Raw genomic sequence first — 20,277 nt, 5'->3', positions numbered from 1 at the left:
GGCGCAGCGTCTCGGCGAGGTGCGGCCATTTGGCCAGCTCGTCGAGGTTGCACTGCTCGCGGGACGCCGCGAGCGCCGCCTGCAGCTCCGGGTCATCCTCCTCCTGGTGTTGGGGCTGTGGCTGGGGCTGCTGCTGGGGCTGGGGCTGGGCCTCGTCGATGTAGAGGCCGCCGGGGCGGCGGCCAGCTCGCCTTGCAGGTGTGCGCGGCTGCGCGTGAGGCCGCGCCGTCGCGGACGTGAAGCACGTGTGCCGGCGCGCATTGTGCTACACCTCGAACCACAAGTCCCAGTTGGGACTTGCGTCGCCGTAAGCGGGGTCCTCCTTGAGGTCCACCGGCAGCTGCGCGCGGCGCCTCCGGATCTTCGCGACGCGGGCGCGGCCGGAGCACGGGATGGGCGGCACCGGAACCCGATCTGGGCTCAGGTGCTAGCCGTGGGGGAGGTGCACGTCCCCCCACGGCATTGGGACGCCAGCGTCCCAGAACATCTGCGCCACCGCAATGGTGACGTAGATCCGGTCGCGTCTGGGAGGAGCCGGCGGCCCCATGGCGAACGCCGCCGGCGCGACTTGCCGGCTGCTGCCGGCCTCGTGGTCGTTCGCGGACGGGAAAAACTCGCGCTTCGTGGCCATGGCGGCGCGGAAGCTCTAGCCCGCGCGTGCGTGTGGCCGGAGTGGAGAGTGGGGACACTGGATAGGGACAGTCCCCCTCCCCCAGTCCACATTTAATAAGACTGGGGCACCAACAGTTGGGCCAGCCACGCGGACCAGGCGGACACGCGAGGACGCCGCGTGCCATCCGCGGCCACGCAAACCCGGCCCAGATGGGCCGGGTTTGCGTCGTTCCGGACACCGTGGCCGTCCGCTTTTGCGATGCGTCGTTCCGGACGCCGCGGCCGTCCGCTTTTGCGGTGCGTCCCCGCGTTGGCCGCATTTTTGTCTGGCTCGACCCATCCGAATGCGCGGGCGCGGGATGGATCGCCGCGTTGGAGATGCCCTAAGTACTAATGTATCATGCATATGATATTCGTGTATAATATTATCTTCATAGTGCATGATATCATATTATAGTATCATCATGGTCTCATTATATTTGTTGATATGTCGAATTTCAATACAAAATTATGTCAAGATGTATTTGGCATTATTTTTTCTAATTTTACGCTGGTATGATACCATATCCACCTATAATATTACTATGACCTCTTTGATTGTTAATTATGCTGATACATTAGCTTTTTGCATGATACTACCTAGTTTACCTTTACTGGCAGTTTTACTCTGACTATAGATAGTCTTATATGCCAAAATATTATTCCTCTATACGTGCAAGCATGACCGTTGATTCGATCAAATGCAACCTCTTGCAGGTTGCATTCTGGCAGTTTCTCTTAAAATCTACTACCACCTAGGATAACATGTTAAGAGCCACTGCGTTGCGAGTGACCTAATACCCATAAAAGGATAATACGTTGCATCATATTGGTAGTCATATTTTTCGGCGATATCCCTTTTATGGCGATATAGCTAATACCTCAACGGATATATAATGCACAATGAAAATTGTTTATTTCTTTGTCGATCGCAACTGTTTCTACATAGCGCATCGATCATTTGCATAACCTACGCTTTCCTCAGTATATTGTACTTTGGCAACACTACTGCACTATACACTCTACCAAACACTCATCAACTTATTTCCTTCTTCCCCCGCAGGAACGGCTGTAGACAATGTCAATTAACCGGGTACGAGAGCAATGCTCTTTCAGAATCTTCACGGCATGGTCAACGGCATATATTATCATCTTCTTCACCTGCACCCAACAAGAGGTAATATTGTTAGTAACAGATCACAGGTCGATGCAAATTGTTTGCAGGTAGGCGACTAAGAACAAGGGCAGTGTGTCGACTGGCCAAAATAGAACAACCACTCCCTTCAACCCTTTGTTTGAAAGGCAACAACAAATTCACAAGAACTTAGGTACAGATATTTTTCGCTCGAATCTATATCCACATTTATTTTTGATAATATGGTACGCATTTTTAGAAATCCACCAGATAGATATATGACGACTCTTCAGTCATCGTTGGCTGCTCCGGCTCGTCCAAAACCACAACCCCGGCCTGCTCTGTCGGCGTCAAATTTGTTGTTGCCAGTGATGCCAATGACATCGCAGGTGTACTTACCGAAGCCGACGCTGATGCCATCGCGGTCGTGGTGTCGTTGTCGTTGAAAAAGCTCGGTGTGGACATGGAGGCGCTCCCCGGCATTGTACATGGCGCCCCTCCATTGGCGACCACCGATGCCTTCATGCCGGTGGCCACACGCCAACCTTTCTGCACCAATGTCTCGTACTTGCGACGCACCACGTCTGCCTCTAAAGCTTCTTGCAACCATGATTCCAGCTCCGTCTTTGGCGGCGCCTTGTGTGGCTTGTGGAAGGGCGCCTTCGCGTCCTTCTTGTCGACCACCTTCATCATCGCCTTGGGATCTTTCAGCGCAATGGCTACGAGGGCCAAGTGCGCAGCAGTGGCGACGAGGTTTGTGTTGGAAAGAGTAGGGATAGGCGGGTTAAAATGAAAATCGCGGCAAAAGAATAAAATAGAGATAAAAGTTGTGAGAATATGAACCAACCGTGGTGTTGTCACTGACATGACCCGCACTCCCAAGCCGCCTTCCCGCTAAATCCGGTGCGCCCACGGGGAGCCCACTGTCACGGGTGCCCACTGTAGCAGGGACGGGCTCGGTTAGCCGGACACTCTATTAGGCCGCGTGGTTTGAGCAGTTATCTGTTCAACATGCCACAAAAGCCTTTTTAGCGGACTTTTTCAGAGACGTGATTGGAGATGTTTTTAGTTTGCCGATTTGTCCGGCAGATCGAGCACCAAACAGGGCTGAGTTCATGGATACATTGGCTCCTATCGGCTATGGCGGGCAGCCGGTTTGCACACCGACGTGGAATCTTCTGCCCATTTGGCGTCTAACGGCTAAGAGCAATTCCAATAGTGTAGCCAGCTGCTGGCTATAAGCCAAATGCCATGTCATCTATAGCCAACTTAGAGCCAACATATATAATAGTGAGCTATAAAAATGTAGTACTTTATCTATGTATGGCCCACCTTTCACTCTCACAAAGTGCCTAGGAGCACGTGCTAGAGCTGGCTCTTGCATAAGAGTCCACTCTCCTTCTCTCTCCTCCTCTCTCTCCTCCAACTCATCTACAATATATTATTTAATATCTTATAGTCAGCTGATTGGACTCTATTGTACTTGCTCTTAGTGAGAGTGAAAAGTGGGCTATATATTAATAAAGTACTACATTCTTATAGCCAACTATTGTACATGTTAGCTATATGATAACTACAAATGATATGACATCTTGTTATAGCCAACAGTTGGCTATACTATTAGAATTGCTCTAAGGGAGGCACATGGGCTTCAAAGACTTCTTCGATGCTCGCCAACAAGTTGTTTGCTGGCTGCAAGAGAGGTGGCAATCGTCCCGCCTGAGTGATGACGTTACGTCCCGCCTAAGGGCATGAGCAATGGAGGCAGCTGTCCAACTAGGCTTGGATAAAACTTTTGACATATGCATACCATGTTGTGGTCCCATTAATATGTCTTTCTCTCAAAAGCTGATTTGGTTTTTCTCTTTCTCTCTCACATTTCCACTCAATTTTCACTTTATGGTTGAAGAGGCTGCCTCCTGAGATGAAGAGGCTGCCTCCTTATCCGAACCTATTTTGGACCACCCGAACCAAGATAAAGCTGCGAGGCAACACCCCTAAAGCTATGCATTAGGCATGCCCTAAGTGATGCGGTTAAGAGGTTATAAGCGTTTAAATATTATACCACCTGTCCACCTCTGTCTATAAAATATTTCTTGGCGCATCTTTTTTATATGTACACCTTATCTTAAATCGAACTATGGTTATATAGATTAGAGTAAATTAAGATAAAGTGTTTGCTAAAACACCACTCACTCAAAGTCTCATGCTATGTGCTGGCAATCAAACTTCGTGCATGTTTTTCTCCCACAGTGCGTAAATAGGCTTGTTAGCATCCAAGGTAGATGTAGAATATGGTTTTGAACTTGACCAGTCCATTTTGCATTTAGCACCTGCGTGTTCCTGGTCTGCCTGTGCTGCTCGGCGTGGTTTCAGCCAACTACACTCCACCGCTGATTTACTTTTCCAGCTAAGATAGTCATGATTGGAAGTATACTAGTATGCGTGTTTTTGGTCTGCCTGTGCTGCTCGGCGTGATTTCAGGCAACTACACTCCACCGCTGATTTACTTTACCAGCTAAGATAGTCATAATTGGAAGTATACTAGTATGCGTGTTTTTGGTCTGCCTGTGCTGCTCGGCGTGATTTCAGGCAACTACACTCCACCGCTGATTTACTGTTCCAGCTAAGACTAGTCACAATTGAAAGTATCATAAAAACTAGTATCAAGTATCATAAGAGCCAATATTTGGTTGGATGGTTAGAAGGGTAGTGGTACCCCAGCTCAATATTTGGTTGGATGGTTAGAAGGGTAGTAGTATCCCAGCCCATCAGAGTTCAAATCCCAGAAATATTCTTCAGTGGAAGGCGACGTTCCCGTCGACAGCAATCCGTCTATGGTGACTTCATCAATCTCAAGACTCTGCAGAAACAAGTGAAGAAACATGGAGCCCTCGGCGCTGTCACCAAACCCCTTCGCAAGCGTGCCGTTGATGCTTTCGCTGCAGCCATCTGTTCCTCGTCGGTGCCTTCCGGTGCCGATGATTAGACGCCCCTTCTGCTCCTTGGCGCGACGGCGCCGATGCCTCCTCTGGATGGCTTGTGTTGTTGTTCTCCCCCGCCCTCGTTTCCTCGTCCCCCTCCATGGTTTCAGTAGTTTGTGCGTGTGTGTTCTCTCCTATGTATCCCCTGTAATTCTACCGGTGTTTGCCGTTTCGATGATTAAACACCTCCGTGATGTTAAGATCGTTTCGTGGAATACGCAAGGGTTGGCCTGTCTGAAAAAACGCCCCATCGTGCGTGACGCGATCTCTTCCGCCGCCCCCTCGATTGTCTGTTTACAGGAAACTAAACTTGCTTCCATGGATGGCTTTGTAGCTGTGTCCATCCTCCCATCCGGCCTCACCTCTTTCGAATCTCTCGACGCCGTCGGGAGCTCTGGAGGGATCCTCACTGCTTGGGATCACCGCCAGTTCTCTCTGACCTCGGTTCGCCGTGACCGTTTCTCCCTCTCCACCTCCCTCCAATCCTCCCTCTCGGACCTTGACCTGGTTATTACCAACGTTTACGCCCCTGTTGACCACTCCCTGACACCTGCGTTTCTCGCGGAGCTTGAGTCCCTCGGCCCGCTCTTCTCCGTCCCCTGGCTCGTCATTGGCGACTTTAATCTTGTGCGTGATCCGGGCGACAAAAACAACGACAATTTTAACCTCGCGTTAGCTTCTTCCTTTAACGACTCTATCAGGAACTTGGCCCTGTTTGAGCTCCCTTGCTCGATCGCCGTTACACATGGTCTAACAAACGCGACTCCCCGTCCTTGCTCGTCTCGACCGAGCTCTTTTTAACCAAGACCGGAACCTAGCTCTCCCTAACTCTTCCCTCACCTCCCTCCCCGCCCCACCTCTGACCATGTCCCTCTTTTGGTCACCGCTTCCACCTCTGTCCCTCGCGCGTCTGGCTTTCGTTTCGAAAACGCCTGGCTCCTGGATCCTCTCTTCCTCCCCACAACCCTTCCTTCTTGGTCTAGACCTGCTGCAAAGACGAATGCGGCGGGAGACATTGCTGCTCGCCTCAAGTCCTTCCGCTCTGCCGCCAAGGTTTGGAGACGCTCGCACCGTTTTAACCCTAAGTTTGAGAATAACTGCTCCTTCCTCATTGATTAGCTTTACCTGTTTTAGGAGTCTCGCCCTCTATCCGTGGACGAGATCCAGCTGCGTTGTCTGTGCAGGTTGACGCTCGAACGCCTCGTGCTCCAACGTGCCGCGCGGTGGAAGCAACGGGGAAATTCCGTGCGATTAAGGAGGGGGATGAGAACTCCCGTTTCTTCCACGCCCGTGCTTCCCAGCGCCTGCGCCGCAACTCCATCCGCGTCCTCGACGTGGACGGCGTGGCTGTGGCCACTCATGACGCCAAGGCCGCCGCCCTCTACTCCTTCTACAACAACCTGCTCGGGCGGCGGACGGAGGTTGCCTGGGATTTCGACAGCGACGCCCTCTACCATGGTTGCCCATGCATCGACGACGATGGGCTTGTTGGGCCGTTTTCGGCCCACGAGATCGCGGAGGCGGTGAACTCCCTCGACCGCTCGAGTGCTCCTAGCCCTAATGGGCTTGGGCCTGGCTTCTACCGGGCTGCCTGGAGCTGCGTTGGGCCCGCCCTTCTTCGCCTGTTTGAACAATTCCAGTCCCGCGCCGCCGGCCTCCTCCGCATCAACATGGCGCACATCGCCTCATCCCCAAGCTCGCCGGCGCCCTCTCCCCCGCCTCGTTTCGGCCGGTCTCCTTGGAAAATTGCTCCATCAAAAGCATCTGCAAGGCTCTCACCTCCAGGCTGCAACGTCGGATCGGGGCCATCATCGACGTGGACCAGACTGGCTTCCTCTCCGGCCGGAGCATTTCGGAAAATTTCATCTACGCCACCGAGCTCGTCCAGACCTGCTACCGCCGCGCTCCGTGCATCGTCCTCAAGCTGGATTTTGCCAAGGCTTTCGACTCCGTTAGCTGGGCCAGCCTCCGGCGGATCATGATCGCGCGCGGGTTTCCCGTCCTCTGGTGCGATTGGATGGACGACATCTTCTCGTCCTCGCGCTCCGCCGTCCTCCTCAACGGCGTCCCTGGCAAGTGGGTCCGATGCATGCGTGGGCTCAGGCAGGGGGATCACCTCTCCCCTATCTCTTCCTCATCACGGCGGATGTCCTACACCGCCTGATCCGTTGCGACGACGTGCTCCAGCACCCTATCGTGGACGGCGCGCCCTTCCCCGTGCTTCAGTAAGCCGACGACACGCTGATTATCCTCCGGGCGAAGGTTGGAGCTGCACGGCGGCTTCGGCGCCTTCTTCACCAATTCGAGCGCGCCACCGGCCTATGCATCAACTACTCCAAGAGCACCATCGTTCCCACGCACGTCGCTCCGGATGTCCTCGACGGCATCAGGGAGGAGCTCCAGTGCCGTGTTGAGGGGTTCCCCCAGACTTACCTGGGTTTGCCCCTCTCTGCTGAAAAACTCCGCCTCGTCGCGTTTGCGCCGCTCATCTCGAAGGCCGACAAGTACCCCTCCGGATGGAGAGCCCTCCTCTCGTCGGGTGGCCGGCTGGTCCTTCTGAATGCCGTTCTCGATGCTCTTCCCAGTTTCGCCATGGGCGCCATGGAGTTGCCTGTCGGAGTGGTCGCTGCTTTGGATCGTCTCCGCCGTGCCTTCCTGTGGGCAGGCTCTGATCGCGTGTCTGGGGCCCAATGTCTTGTGGCCTAGGACTTGGTGTGCAGGGCTAAGGAGGAAGGAGGTTTGGGCGTGCGCTCCCTACCTGAACAAAACGCCTGCCTTCAGATTAAGCTCCTTCATCGTCTTCACGTGGCGCCGGAGGCCTCCTGGCCGCGGTAGGTCTGGGCCGCCATCAGCAACGCTGGACTCGCTGGGGCGCTCCGCCCTCGTCTGCGGCTCCCACTGGTCCTCCCTCCTCCGGCTCCTTCCGCTCTACCGCAGCATCTCGCGGGTGGAGCTCGGGGACGGGGCACGCACTGCCTTCTGGTGGGACGCGTGGACGCCGTCCGGCCCCCTCGCAGCTGCGATGCCCGAGCTCTTCTCGCATTGTACTGCGCCTGGCGCCACGGTGCGCCAGATGATGACCTGCGGGCTGGACAACACCCTGGTGCCCCGCCTCTCCACCACCGCTGCGGCTCAGAAAGACGCGCTCCTCCACTTGATGCACGGTGTCCAGCTCTGCGCCGCCCCGGATCGCCGCTCCCTCCCTCTCTGCGACAAAGGTGCCGATGGGCTACGCACCTCGGCTCTCTACAAGCTCTGCGTGTTTGGCGGCATTAAGGATGCAAACTTCGAGTTCGTGTACGCCACCCAGGGTGCGGTTCTTTGCCTGGTTGCTGGTGCGCGGGCGCATCCAATGCCGCGCCAACCTGCATCGGAAGAAGATATTGGATCTCTCGTCGAGCGGATGCCCTCTCTGCCCCGCCGCGCTAGAGACCGCCGCGCACATTATGTTCGGCTGTCCCTTTGCCCAGCGCTTCTGGGCGGCCATGGGCGCTCGCCCGCTCCCGATGCGCCCGTGGGCGATGCCGCTCATTGCGCGCTCCCTCCCTCGGCCCCGGCCGACACCGCCGCTACCCTCCGTCTCCTCTGTCTCCGGCATCTTTGGAAACACGGGAATGGGGTCGTCTTCGAGCAGCTCCCTCCTCTCTCTCAATGCTCCGCAAACGGTGCGGAGATGATGCCTCCTCTGGCGTGCTAGGCTCCCTTTGGAGCAGCGGTCTGACGTTGACCTCTGGCTTACCTACTTCCTCCCGGAGCGGCCGTAGTCCTTGGCCCGTAGTTCTTGAGCTCGCCCCCTTGTTGCGTTGGGTCATGCCTCCCCCTCTCTTGTAATTTGTTGTCCGCTTGAAAACACGGGGCTCCACCCCGGTCAGTTTGATGAAATGGAAAATTCAGGCGAGGGCTTTTTTGGCTCTCCCCGGTGAAACGTCAAATAAAAATCTCAAGACCCGCCGAATCGGTTCTTCGATGCGGTAACTTGGAGGCAGGGACGAAGACAGGGGCGCAACCCCCCATGCTTATGATTTTCCTTTGAACACAAGGCATATCACCTTCTTATTTGTGTGATTTTAGCTAGTTCTCCCCCCCCCCCCCCCCCTACTAAGATTGGCCCCCTTTACCTCATTTCTGGCTCTGTTCTTGCTTGGAGGTGCTCATAGAGGTAGGGTGTGTGTGCGTACATTCATAGAGAATGTATGAGCGCCTTTGATTGTACTGTGTTTCGCAAAAAAAAATTATGATATTACCTCCACATTGCATAGTATCGTAATATTATCGTAAAATAGTATCATAGTTTGATCATATTTAATATTTCGTATATTCTCAATGCAAATATACCAATCACTTTATTAATTATCAACCAGTGTGCCACATCAAATTTCACGAAAGTAGCATGCATGATACCACTTTGATATTTTCACTGTGGCCAGTCTTGGTCTGCCCATTTGATTTGGATAAGGCTGTCGTAATCTGACTAGTAGATAACAAATGCTTGAACTAGATAACCTATTTCGTGCATGCCGTGTTTGGAGGACATTGCTTCCCAGCTACGTCACCCAAATGTAGATAGAACAAATGTGTAGGTAATAACGCTGTACTAATATTACTACTAATATTTAAAACAGTGCAACATAAAAAAATTACATATAAAAACTTAGAAAAATATAAACAAATTACATATGAAGAATTAAACTACTTCTTTGATGGTCCCGCCTCGTCGTCCTCACGGTGGCGCTTCCTGCTCGCCACCTCCTCCGAAGAGACGGTGTCATCCGACGCGTCGGAGGAACTTGTGTCCTCATCGACGGTGCTCGCCGGCTGCGCCTTTGCTTTCGCCTCCGCCTTCGCCCAGGCCGTCGCCGCCTCCTCCTCTTCCTCCTCCTCCTCCTCCTCCTCCTCAGCCTCTCATTCCTAGCCGCTGTCCAGCAGCGAGGAATCATCGCTGCTAGGACTCGCAGCTTTGTCCCACCAGTGGCGCCATCCCAGCGGCTTATACTCGCTGTCGGTGTCTGATGGCAGCTAAGAGAGATCGCTCATTGTGAGAGAGGAGAGCTTTTGATGTATGACGGCCGGTTGTAGATCGAAGAAAGTGCACACGTAAGGGTCTTATTGAACACGGATGAACGACGACGCAGATATCAAAGAGACTGGCGGTTGCTCTTCCGCAGAGTTCGCACACCATTTCAGCGGTTCGCACGTTGATCAACGCAGTTGTCAATGCGACGGTTCCCACAACTGCACCGTCCCTAGTATGCAGCGGTTGCGCGTCCGTCCGTGTGCCGCTAACGGTCGGTCCCACCACGCCTCGCCTTGCATTTCGCTGTGTCCAGCGTATCCGAAGTGTCCCCTGTAGCGGGGATGGGCTCGAGACGCCGGACACCATATTAAGCACGCCGGACAAAAAAAGGCTTTAAACGCGGCTGAAAACGCTTTTTTGTCTAAGGCACTCCAAATCCCTTTGGGGACGCTTACGGTACTAAGATAATCTCCACTGATTTTGCATTTTTCGAAATAAACATACTGCTTTCACCAGAAAACAACACTAGGATTTCTCCATAATATTATGAAATTACTGATGATCCAACAGAACCGTTAACATGCTTGTACAGAGCACGTTCCTCCAGACATCCAAAACCCCCCTACGGTTAGAATGCATATCTAGTTTAGAGTAAATCATACAAGTATAGTGTTACTTTCAACTAGAGGATTAGTTGTGCTTTGGCCACCAATCAACTCAAAGTAGCGAAAATTAATTAAATATTTCGGCCATACCAGAGAGGATCCCGTCCAAACTCTTTCATTCCATTGTATTTTTTTATAGTGTAAAAAGTGGACATAAAGCCAAGTTGTTATTTATGTAAAATCTTGATGAGCATGTTCTTCTCAAATTTCGTCGCTACAAATTTAGATTGATCTTGCTTCGAGAGAAGTATGGTGTACAGGTGATAGTGTTCTTCTCCTTCAGATCTAGACGCGATCTACTCTAGGTTGAAGATGATGGCATTTAATGAGCATCTAAAAGGAATCTAGCGGGATAGAACTAGAATGGGGATTGGCCCCTCCTTTTATAGTGGCTTTGACCCTCCCAAACTTGGTCGAGGGGTAACCACAGACTAGCCCAAGGAAACGGACAGCTATCCCTAAGCAAACCCACAGCCATTCCAAATAGGGTGGAGATGCTGACACCCCTGCTGTACTGGAGCTGTCCACCTCATTCCTTTAGGGAAAGGAGGCAACAGCCAGCTCGTTTTATGCAGGCAAACTTGGAGCTTTTCTCATCTTTTAGGTGCATCATGGCTGGCATCATCTTCCCTTAGTTTTACTCCTACTGACCTGCGGTGGCATCTTGACGGCATCTTTTATGATTCCTCTTGTGGAGGGAAACTCTACGAGGCCTTCTCGTAGCCTGGAAACGGTTAAGTTCTAGACCTCTCGCGAGGGATCCTTGGCGAGGAGTTCCCCTTCTCGCGGAGACCTCCTGTCTCTCTCCGGAGAGGGATTCCTTGTCTTATGTTAGTGGGCTGCCCAGTGCGGCGCTACCACTCCAACCCAAACCCCACTGCAGGATACGCAGTCTGCTCGGGCCTCGCCGCGCCGAGAGAACAAGATCTGAGTTAGGTATGTTCTGGGCGCATCTATCGTGTGTTTGGGGGCCAAACATCTGCCGGTTGCGCCGCCCGGCCTCGCCACCCACGACTTTTTCGGTCAATTGTACCAGTAGTTTTCTTACTCATCTTTTGAACGCTATTGTGGGCGACCATTGATCAACGGTTGCTAACCACGCAGATGGACATGTGAAAGATGTTGGACAAGTTTCGCGCTGAGGCCATGTACTCCTCCGATGAAGAGTCCGATCACACGACGCAGACCATGGCTACTATTGCAGCCACCATTCTCCAGGAGGACAATGCCAGCCAGATGTCGATGCACCGGGGCCCTGTAAAGGGCCGCTCAAAAACCTCGTCGCGCAACGAGTGGAAGAGCACCTCCGGCTCCACAAGGACTACTTTGACTGCACCGATCCAGTGTTCCCGAAAAAAATGTTACGACACCCACAGGATGTCAAGGGACATGTTCATGGTCATCTACGGGACGTCAGAGACTATGATCTGTACTTCCAATGCAGGCCCGATGCAACAGGTGCGCTAGGCCCCACCTTCTACCAAAAGTGTTCCGCCGCTATTCGCATGCTATCCTATGAAATGGCTGCTGATATATTCGATGAGTATTTTTGAATGGGTGAGAGAACCCGCCTTGAGTCCATGTACTGGTTTTACCGAGTTGTGATTGCCGTGTTCAGAGAATATTACTATAAAGAGCCAACTAGGAGCAAACCAACAGTTGAGGATACAAGGCGGTTATTGTCTATCAACGAGTAGAGGGTTCCCATGAATGCAGCATAATTGCATGCAATGGAAATGGAAGAATTGTCCATTTGGATGGCATGATCAGTATAGAAGCCATGGAGGGATGCACTGTCATTCTTGAAGCCTTGAAGCAGTGATATCTCAAGATTTATGAATTTAGCATTCATTCTTTGATATGGCCGGTACCAACAATAACATCAATGTGTTGCACCGATCACCGGTTTTCAACAGGTTTATGCAAGGCAAAGCTCCTCAGGTGATCTACGAGATCAATGAACATGAATATGACAAACCATATTATCTTGTTGATGGCATCTACCCTAACTGGATCATAACCAAACTCGGAAAAGACGAGAAGGTTTGCTAAGATGTAATAGGCTTACAGGAAAGATGTGGAGCGGGGATTTGATGTGCTCCAAGTTTGGTGGGCAATTGTCCGTCACCCGGCAAGAATATGATCGTTGAAGACCATGCATAAGGTGATGACCCGTTGCGTGATCATGCACAACATGATCGTTGAGAACGAGCGTACTCATGGCCGCAATAAGCACCAATGAGATTTTCAAGGTGAGCTGGTTACGCCAACCCATCGGGCATCATCCTAGCAGCATTATCTGCATATGATGTTGAAGTCACTGACAAGAACATATCCAAACGCCTATAGACAGATCTGATTGAGCATCAGTGGCATTGGCTAGCCATGTAGATAATGCATAGAGGCTAATATCATCTTATTTTCAATCAATGGCATTGGCTAGCCATGAAGATAGTGCATAGATGTTAATATCATCTTATTTTTATGTAGACTTTTAAGAATTTAGATGTACTAACTGAGACTACTTTGAACATGTTTATTTTATCATTAAAATATCCCAATTTATGCAAACGCACAAACGGATACATACAATAATTTTGCACGTCCGAAATGCGTCGCCCCGTTAGAGATGCCCTAAAAACACTGCAATTCGAGTTAGGACTTTAAAAGGCGCCACCATTCTAAACTTTCTCCGAAAACCACAACCCGTCCCTCTAATTCTTAGAGATATCACTGATCCGACAATTTGGGCTGTTTAACGTTATTTCTGACAGGGATGGTCCCCTGTGAGGCTGACGTGGCAAGGGTGTGATGGTTGGAGGAGACGTACGGTAGACTGGTTCAATATTCTGGACTTTTCTGTAAAACGTCATGGAACCCACACGTCCCTATCTTCTTCCTCCCAATCCCCTCCTTGGTGTCCGCCCTCGCCTGGATGGGCTCGCTGACCATGGCAGGTACGGAGCAGCCGCGGCTAGCTCGCCCTTGCAGGTGTGGGGGCGCCGGTGTGAGCTTTGGCACACACACAACCAGCTTGGCGGTGAGGCACCTCAATGCCAGGGCAGGAGCGGCAGTGGGCAAGCTCCGGACAGGGCAGCGCAGGTTCTCACCGGAGCAAGGGGATTGAGTCCACGCTGAATAACTAAAGAAAAAAAAGGAGAGAAGAAAAGGAGTAGAAAAAAAATTGACACCACAACCAGCTCAGCGGTGAGGCACCTCAATGCCAGGGCGGGAGGGGCAGTGGGCAAGCTCCGGACAGGGCAGCGCGGGCTCTCACCACAGCTAAGGGGATTGAGTCCACATGGATAACTAAAGAAAAGAAAAGGGGTAGCAAAAAAAGATTGGTACCCATGGGGTGGGCTCTACTTGGCAGAGAGAAATGAGAGAGGATAGATCTGACAAGTGGGTGCGTTGGCAATTTACAAAAAAGCTAAGAATATAAAACCAGTTTATCGTGTCTATTTGCTTACTACCAAGGTGTGCAATCCTATGTTTTTAATTGTGTTCCCACTTGATCCAATGGCTATTTTTCAAAAGGTAGTGTGGTTAATGAGGACTCAATATTCAGAGTCAGTTCCAATGTTATCTTTCTAATTGTGTTCCCACTTGATCCAATGGCTATTTTTCAAAAGGTGATGTGGTTAATGAGGACTCAAGATTCAGAGTCTGTTCCAACGAAGGGGGGAAGGGGTTCCAAGGAAAAAAAAACTACAAAATCCATTTGTTCGCTCTCATTACAACCTAACTACATGTCCCGTCAGTGAATTGTGAGGGAACAAAAAGTGTATGTATTAAGAAAGAGAAAAGTTGCAACACAATCTCATTCTGAAATGCATACCTGGAGACAGTCCGATCTGATCATCCTATGGCTACTGCAGTTCTTCCTCCCGCCCTCGGCCCTACCCCTCTCCAAGATGCAAACACAAATTCGGCTGCCGTGCTTAGTGCGCAAAGTCATGTCAGCAGTGGGAATGACCAAGGTGGCACGATGTCTGAACAACAACAATCGCTTCGCTAAGATGCAACTGAATTGTTCACGGTAGTTGCAGCAGAGGGACTAGCACGGGTCCAGGGTGCTAGCACCTCAAGGGTCTGGACAATGTGCGCATTGTCGGAAGTGGCACATCAAATGTATTAATCAGTAGTGTGCGGTCACATGAGTGACGGCATGTCAAGACAACAAACAGAGGAGGAAAAGTTGATGCGAGGATGATATCAAGGAGATGGTGGCCAGTGAGGATGGAAAGAACATTGTGCAAAAGGAGGTTGCTTTAAGATGTAACGTGGCTGATATTTTGTAATTATATGCTTACTTGAAAGGAAGCAACACACCTTCTGTTACGATCCAAAGTTGGGTACCTACCATGTCGTAGCTAGTCTTGGAAAAGGAAGAGAATAGAGCATGCTGGAGCTCATATGCATTGTAATATCTTCTTTACCAAGCTAGTACTACAACGGTCAATGTCACAGGAAATGCATATCTCATGCAGGATGATTAAAACGTGGTTCATCGAAAAGCTCTTTCATATGCTTATAAATCAAAAGGTCTCACTTACCTCTAGTTTATCTTCTTTTGCTCTGTGGTTCTTAGGAAGCTTGCGAAATTCCTGAGTTAACTTGAGACACTCCTTGACATTCTCCGGTGATACAAAATCTATAGCAATCTTCGTGCAAGACTGCAACGATGACGATGAAAAGTAGTCAGTTACATAACATGTCGAAGTCAGACTTGAATACTATTCTCCCAGCTCTCCCCTATCTAGTACAGGTAAGGAATTGTGACACTGCAATAGTAAAATGAGACTATTTACCTTGAGATTCCGTACTTGATGAGGGCACCCAGCAGGTATAAAAACTGCCTCTCCAAGTTTTTGTACAAATGTCCAAGGCTCGATTCCTTAAAGGGCATAACAAAAGTTCAAATAAATACAAATCAGTCACTGCAACCATTGCTGTACAGAACTGGCAAAATATTACAAAAGCAGATAAACAGAACTCACCATGCTCCTCTTTAAGTTTCCTTTTATGCTCCTCGGTTAGATAGAATGTTTCATCATGTACAGGGTTAAATATCTGCATTTGAACATAAGATGACAGGGGTTAACCATGATGGCAGCAAGTACAAGGTTGTGCATATTACACCATTACCAACCTTCTCAACTGGAGAACAATATATATGGCGAAATTCCTTTGAATGTTTACAGAGGTACATTTTCAGTTTTTCAGCATCCTCCCTCCTGAAAATATCCCATAATGCACCTCCCTCTTCATCATCGATGTAGTTAAGAGAGGATGCATGATTTTCACCCACACAGCTTTTATGACATTTATCATTTCTATTAATTGCAAAATTCCCACAGCAATCCTTTTCATCCTGTGCTTCATGTCTTGCCTTCAAGTTTTGTATTGCATCTTGTTGTTCTTCAGAAGGGACAACTTTTGCAGTATGCATCAAAACGTTAACCTAACAATAACCAAAATAATATTACTTATAGAGAATAAAGTTCCAGCAAGATGGAAATACTTTGTAGAACTAGCACCCGTCAGGGCTTTACTGTTGGTCCGATGAAATCCAATGCTCCACATTACAAGGAAAACATACAGGAGATATAGGAATATTGCTTCCAAGGTGAAGACTTCAACAGAAGAAAACAGATAAGGACTCTTGACAAACTAATTGAAAAAATGTCTTGACAAACCAAGTACCAAAAGATAAGGTAATCATATTGATGTGAGTGCTTCACAATTGCTGAAGAAGTCGATTGTTTACTTACTGCATCAGATATATCACAATGAAGCTTCGTAACAGAATCTCCTCTGCCCAGTTCCTGGGTACAGCCATAAGCTATGTATGACTTTGGGCCCATATCAATCTTTAGAATGTCATCAGGAAGTAATGCGGAAACACTTAGAGAACCAGATTTCAAGTTTGTGTATGGTTGAAAGGGTAGAGAATCGATGTATTTCGCTCCATGCGAAGGCAAAAGCTCCTCAAAATGATTTGAAGTAGGCCAGTCCTTCAATTTAAGCATTTCGGGCCAGTGGTTTTCATACATCCGACCTTCATAATATCCATTGAAGAAATCCTGTGTGCATATCTCAACCTGGATAATGTAAACACAAGGTGTGAATTTTCTTTCTAGGTAATGAGAAACAAGATACATAATAACTCTGCCGATCAAGTCCGCATGAAACAAATTAATTGTCTGAATTTATGTTCTCTTGGAACATCAGAAACATCAGACGTACCATTAAATTACATATTTCAGACAACTATAATAAGAGTTATTCTTGCAATTGGCAAAGACAGTATACACTTTCCAGCAAATGAACGCATGAGACTAAACAAGTTTTTCGGAGTCATGGTGAATGAATTGACAGACAGACAGACAGACACCAGGACCTTATTCAGTTATTCCTGTTAATGAAGAATACCTTTTTTTACCATAGGAGTTCTCTATGCTATTGGACATCCAGGCATTATTTTATGTTAAGGAGTCCTCCATGTTAGCTGACACCAGGACCTTATTCTAGGTTCATGATTCTAACTGTATTAAAACCGAGTTGGAAAGCATAGAATGCTTATAATGTGTAGAGACTTGTTAAGTAGGCAACACGATGAGCTACCAGATACCCTTGGGAGAAAAAGATTTTGTTTCAAAAACCACGAAGTGTTTTTACATATGTAATTAACTGCACGATAATTGTTTCTATTGGTTCACAAGAAAAAAAATACACTCTAACGCATTCAAGTCTAGATATGGAAAGTATTTCACTAACCTCACAGCAAGACAAACAGTCAATAGCCTTCACATTTTTCATATCAGAGCTGGTACTAGAACCATGTACTGCAGACCACATATGTGGTGGCTCCCAGCTCAAATCTGGCATTTTCTGTAGTACCCCTTGTACAATAACAGGCTCTCCTTTCACCCAGTGGCTCTGGAAGTGCTTTAGATCATCCGCCTCCCCATTGTCTGATTTTGGACAGTATATGCAGTTATCTGTTGAATTCTCTCTGGTGGCAGCATATCTTGAATTTTCATTTTTAGTACACTTGGGACATTCTCCGCTTACAATATTAGAAGGTTCTAACTTCTTATTCAACCACGAAGCATTTAAATCGAGCTTATTTAACCAATCTTTTGGAAAGATCTGCCTCAACTTAAGAACATGCTCACCGCAACCACCAAGTTCAGTTGGAGGGCAACGAATAATCCCGTGAGAAGCAACCCACTTTTTACTCTTAGGCTGGCAACTGGACAAGTCTGTTCCTTCGCAGTTTATTAACTCGGGCAATGGATCACCACCATGCATATAGTCGAATCCTCTATTAGGGTAAGACACCAGCTCTTCCCGACAAGTGCCGCCCTGTTGATCCTCTTCGCGAAGCTCCTTACAGCATGCAATGCATAGTTCGTACGAGCAGTTTGGACAGCTTCTATGCAGATCAAAGATTGAAGTTCTGCAATTGTCACTGGTTCAAATAGAAAAGAATCATAACTGTAAAGTTTGAATTAACAACAAAAAGAAAAGAAAAAATAGATCAATTCTGAATGAATGGAGCAAGTCAGTACCAGAACACCCTCTCATCATTCCGGCAGTCAGCTTGTTCCACATTCATCTGAGACAATTTCAGCCCTGTTTGCGAGAAAACAGGGTAAGTAGTTAGAATTAGTTGCAAGTCACAGCTGTCTTTGTTGCCCACATGCTCTGAAGACTCAAGTTTACCTAGAATCTTAGCCTCTGTCTCTATCTCAGCCATCTGATCCTTGTTTAGCTCCTTCAGACAAGGCATCAGGTAGTGCAATAGATATCTAGCATATTTTACTTTACTTTCAGCGCCACCCTCCTCTTGAGCTGCCACACCCAACGTATCTACCTTATCTGATTTGACAGACGGGTTATTAATCCCATTAGAGCTTACTAGGGAGGAGTTGTCATTTGCTTCGGTTGGTGCCACCCCGTTACAAACACTGGTCGACTCTACACCAGCAGGATCGGCCTTCTTTCTCTTTGCAGCCACCCCGTTACTAACACTGGTCGACTCTACACCAGCGGGATCGGCCTTCTTTTTCTTTGCAGCCATCCCGTTACTGACACTGGTCGACTCTACACCAGCGGTATCGGCCTTCTTTTTATTTGCAGCCACCCCGTTACCAACACTGGTGGACTCTACACCAGCGGGATTGTCCTTCTTTCTCTTTGCAGCCACCCCGTTACTAACACTGGTCGACTCTACACCAGCAGGATCGGCCTTCTTTTTCTTTGCAGCCGATCTACCAATCTTACATTTTCTCAAAGGTGGGCTCTGCAAAGGGGAAAAATACATACATATATTTTAGACCTCCCTATGTGCCAAAAGAAGTACAGCTGGTGTGCTTTCACAAATCTGCCAGCATGTCAAACTCTCAAGACAACCGATGGCTAGACTTCCTCATGACGGGCTCTAAAACAACTTATACTAGACTAGAAGCGGCAGTATTTTCACAAAGAGAGAATAATTCTTTTAAAACAGGGACATCCTCTGTATGAAGCTCAGTAATCTAAAGTCTCGGCGTCATGCTGATTGCTGAACTGCTGCTGTCTATGTTAGCACTAGCAGAAAACAAGCCAGAAATAGTAATCATCACCTTGGGCTCACTCTGCTTGACCTTGGCAGTTGGGGCTTCACATATAAAGCCGGGCCTTACGTCCTTATGCTTTTGCTTGACCTTGGCACTGCACCGTATGCAGCTGCAGATTCCGCGGCAGCACGGGCACTCGGCTCGAACCTCGGCCAGGGTTAGCTCCCGGTACCTGGAAATTCACAATCCTTCCTGGTGACTTGACCGAGCACGGTAAGCGGGGCGAGAGAGAAGAGAGCAGCAGTACCGCTTGTTGAGGCAGAAGGTGCAGTAGATCTTCTGGCGGCACCGCCCGCACTTGACCATCGTCCTCTTGGCCGAACCGCATTGGTGGCACGACGACCTCGCCTTCTTCGGGGCGGCGCCGCCGCTGCTCGCCTCCGCCGCGGCCACCGGTTCCGTTTCCGCGGGCAGCACGACGACGGCGCTGGCGGCCTGTTTAGCCGTGCTGCTGCGCGGCCTCTTGGGCACGGGGTCCCACGAGGCGAGCGGGCGTGGGGACGACGCGGAGTCGGGCGTCGCGGCGCGGGGGCGCTTGCAGGGCGGCGCGGGGTGCGGCGGCCTCTTCCTCTTCCTGCCGCTCCTCTTCTCCTGGTGGACGCCCCAGTCCTCGTCGGCCCCGGGCCTGTGCAGGGCCCCCGCGTCCTGCCCCTCCTCGTCGTCGTCCTCCGTCTCGAAGCCGTACGGCCAGCGCAGGGCCGGGTCGATCCGGTGGACGCCCATCGCCCCCATAGCCCCCGCCGCCGCCGACGGGCAGAGCGCGGCGCGGCGCGAGGGAGGGGAGGGGAGCCGCGAATCGGGAGCGCGGTCAGGGCGAATCCAGATTCGGGGGCTCTCGATTCACGATATACTGGTTTCCAAAAACGAAATCTCCCGGATTGATTGTGTAGCCTAGCGACCTGTTTCCATATCTCAATCTGGCGGCAGATCAGGTGGACCGAAGGGCGAGGAAGAGGGGAAGAGGGAAATAGAGGTGCAGCAGAGGAGGCACGTGGGAGGCGCGCACGGGCACGATGCGATCACGAGGCGCCCTCCCGTTCGTTTGATTCGGTCACCGTCTCCGGTTGGTCGCTGCCGCTGGGGTTGCTGGATTTCATTTACTACCCCTGTCTTGTGCCTGCATCCTGCAGTGAAACGTAAGTAATGGAAGTTTCGTTCGTGTCAAGTCAAATCGGGCCGATTTTGAAAAAAGACAAATCTA

General features: G+C 49.9%; 1 protein-coding gene across 1 annotated transcript; it reads right to left on the bottom strand.

Annotated features, from left to right (window-relative positions):
* Positions 1 to 1,545: 1,545 nt before the first annotated feature.
* On the bottom strand, positions 1,546 to 19,390 carry LOC124655536 (lysine-specific demethylase JMJ25-like). Its single transcript, XM_047194412.1, has 11 exons — positions 19,324 to 19,390; positions 19,083 to 19,248; positions 18,181 to 18,760; positions 18,027 to 18,090; positions 17,230 to 17,926; positions 16,224 to 16,553; positions 15,602 to 15,913; positions 15,450 to 15,522; positions 15,261 to 15,346; positions 15,006 to 15,125; positions 1,546 to 1,812 (listed from the first exon to the last, which is right to left on the bottom strand). The coding sequence occupies exons 1-11, from the start codon at positions 19,380 to 19,382 to the stop codon at positions 1,693 to 1,695; spliced, it is 2,607 nt and encodes an 868-aa protein (XP_047050368.1). The 5' UTR covers positions 19,383 to 19,390; the 3' UTR covers positions 1,546 to 1,692.
* Between the last annotated feature and the right edge of the window lie 887 nt (positions 19,391 to 20,277).

This window comes from Lolium rigidum, chromosome 5, assembly GCF_022539505.1.
Source record: "Lolium rigidum isolate FL_2022 chromosome 5, APGP_CSIRO_Lrig_0.1, whole genome shotgun sequence".
NCBI classification, from domain to species: Eukaryota; Viridiplantae; Streptophyta; class Magnoliopsida; order Poales; family Poaceae; genus Lolium; species Lolium rigidum.
Note: the sequence above shows the minus strand (reverse complement) of the source record. Positions and strands in the feature narration are given on the sequence as shown.

Bases quoted from the DNA above. Each gene is read 5' to 3' on its own strand.
- LOC124655536 (XM_047194412.1), bottom strand. From the start codon at position 19,382: ATGGTCAAGTGCGGGCGGTGCCGCCAGAAGATCTACTGCACCTTCTGC. The intron at 15,126-15,260 runs GTAAATAGTCTC...TCATCGTTGCAG, and splicing joins ATCAAGTACGGAATCTCAAG to TCTTGCACGAAGATTGCTAT. The intron at 1,813-15,005 runs GTAAGTGAGACC...TGTTGGGTGCAG, and splicing joins CAAAAGAAGATAAACTAGAG to GTGAAGAAGATGATAATATA.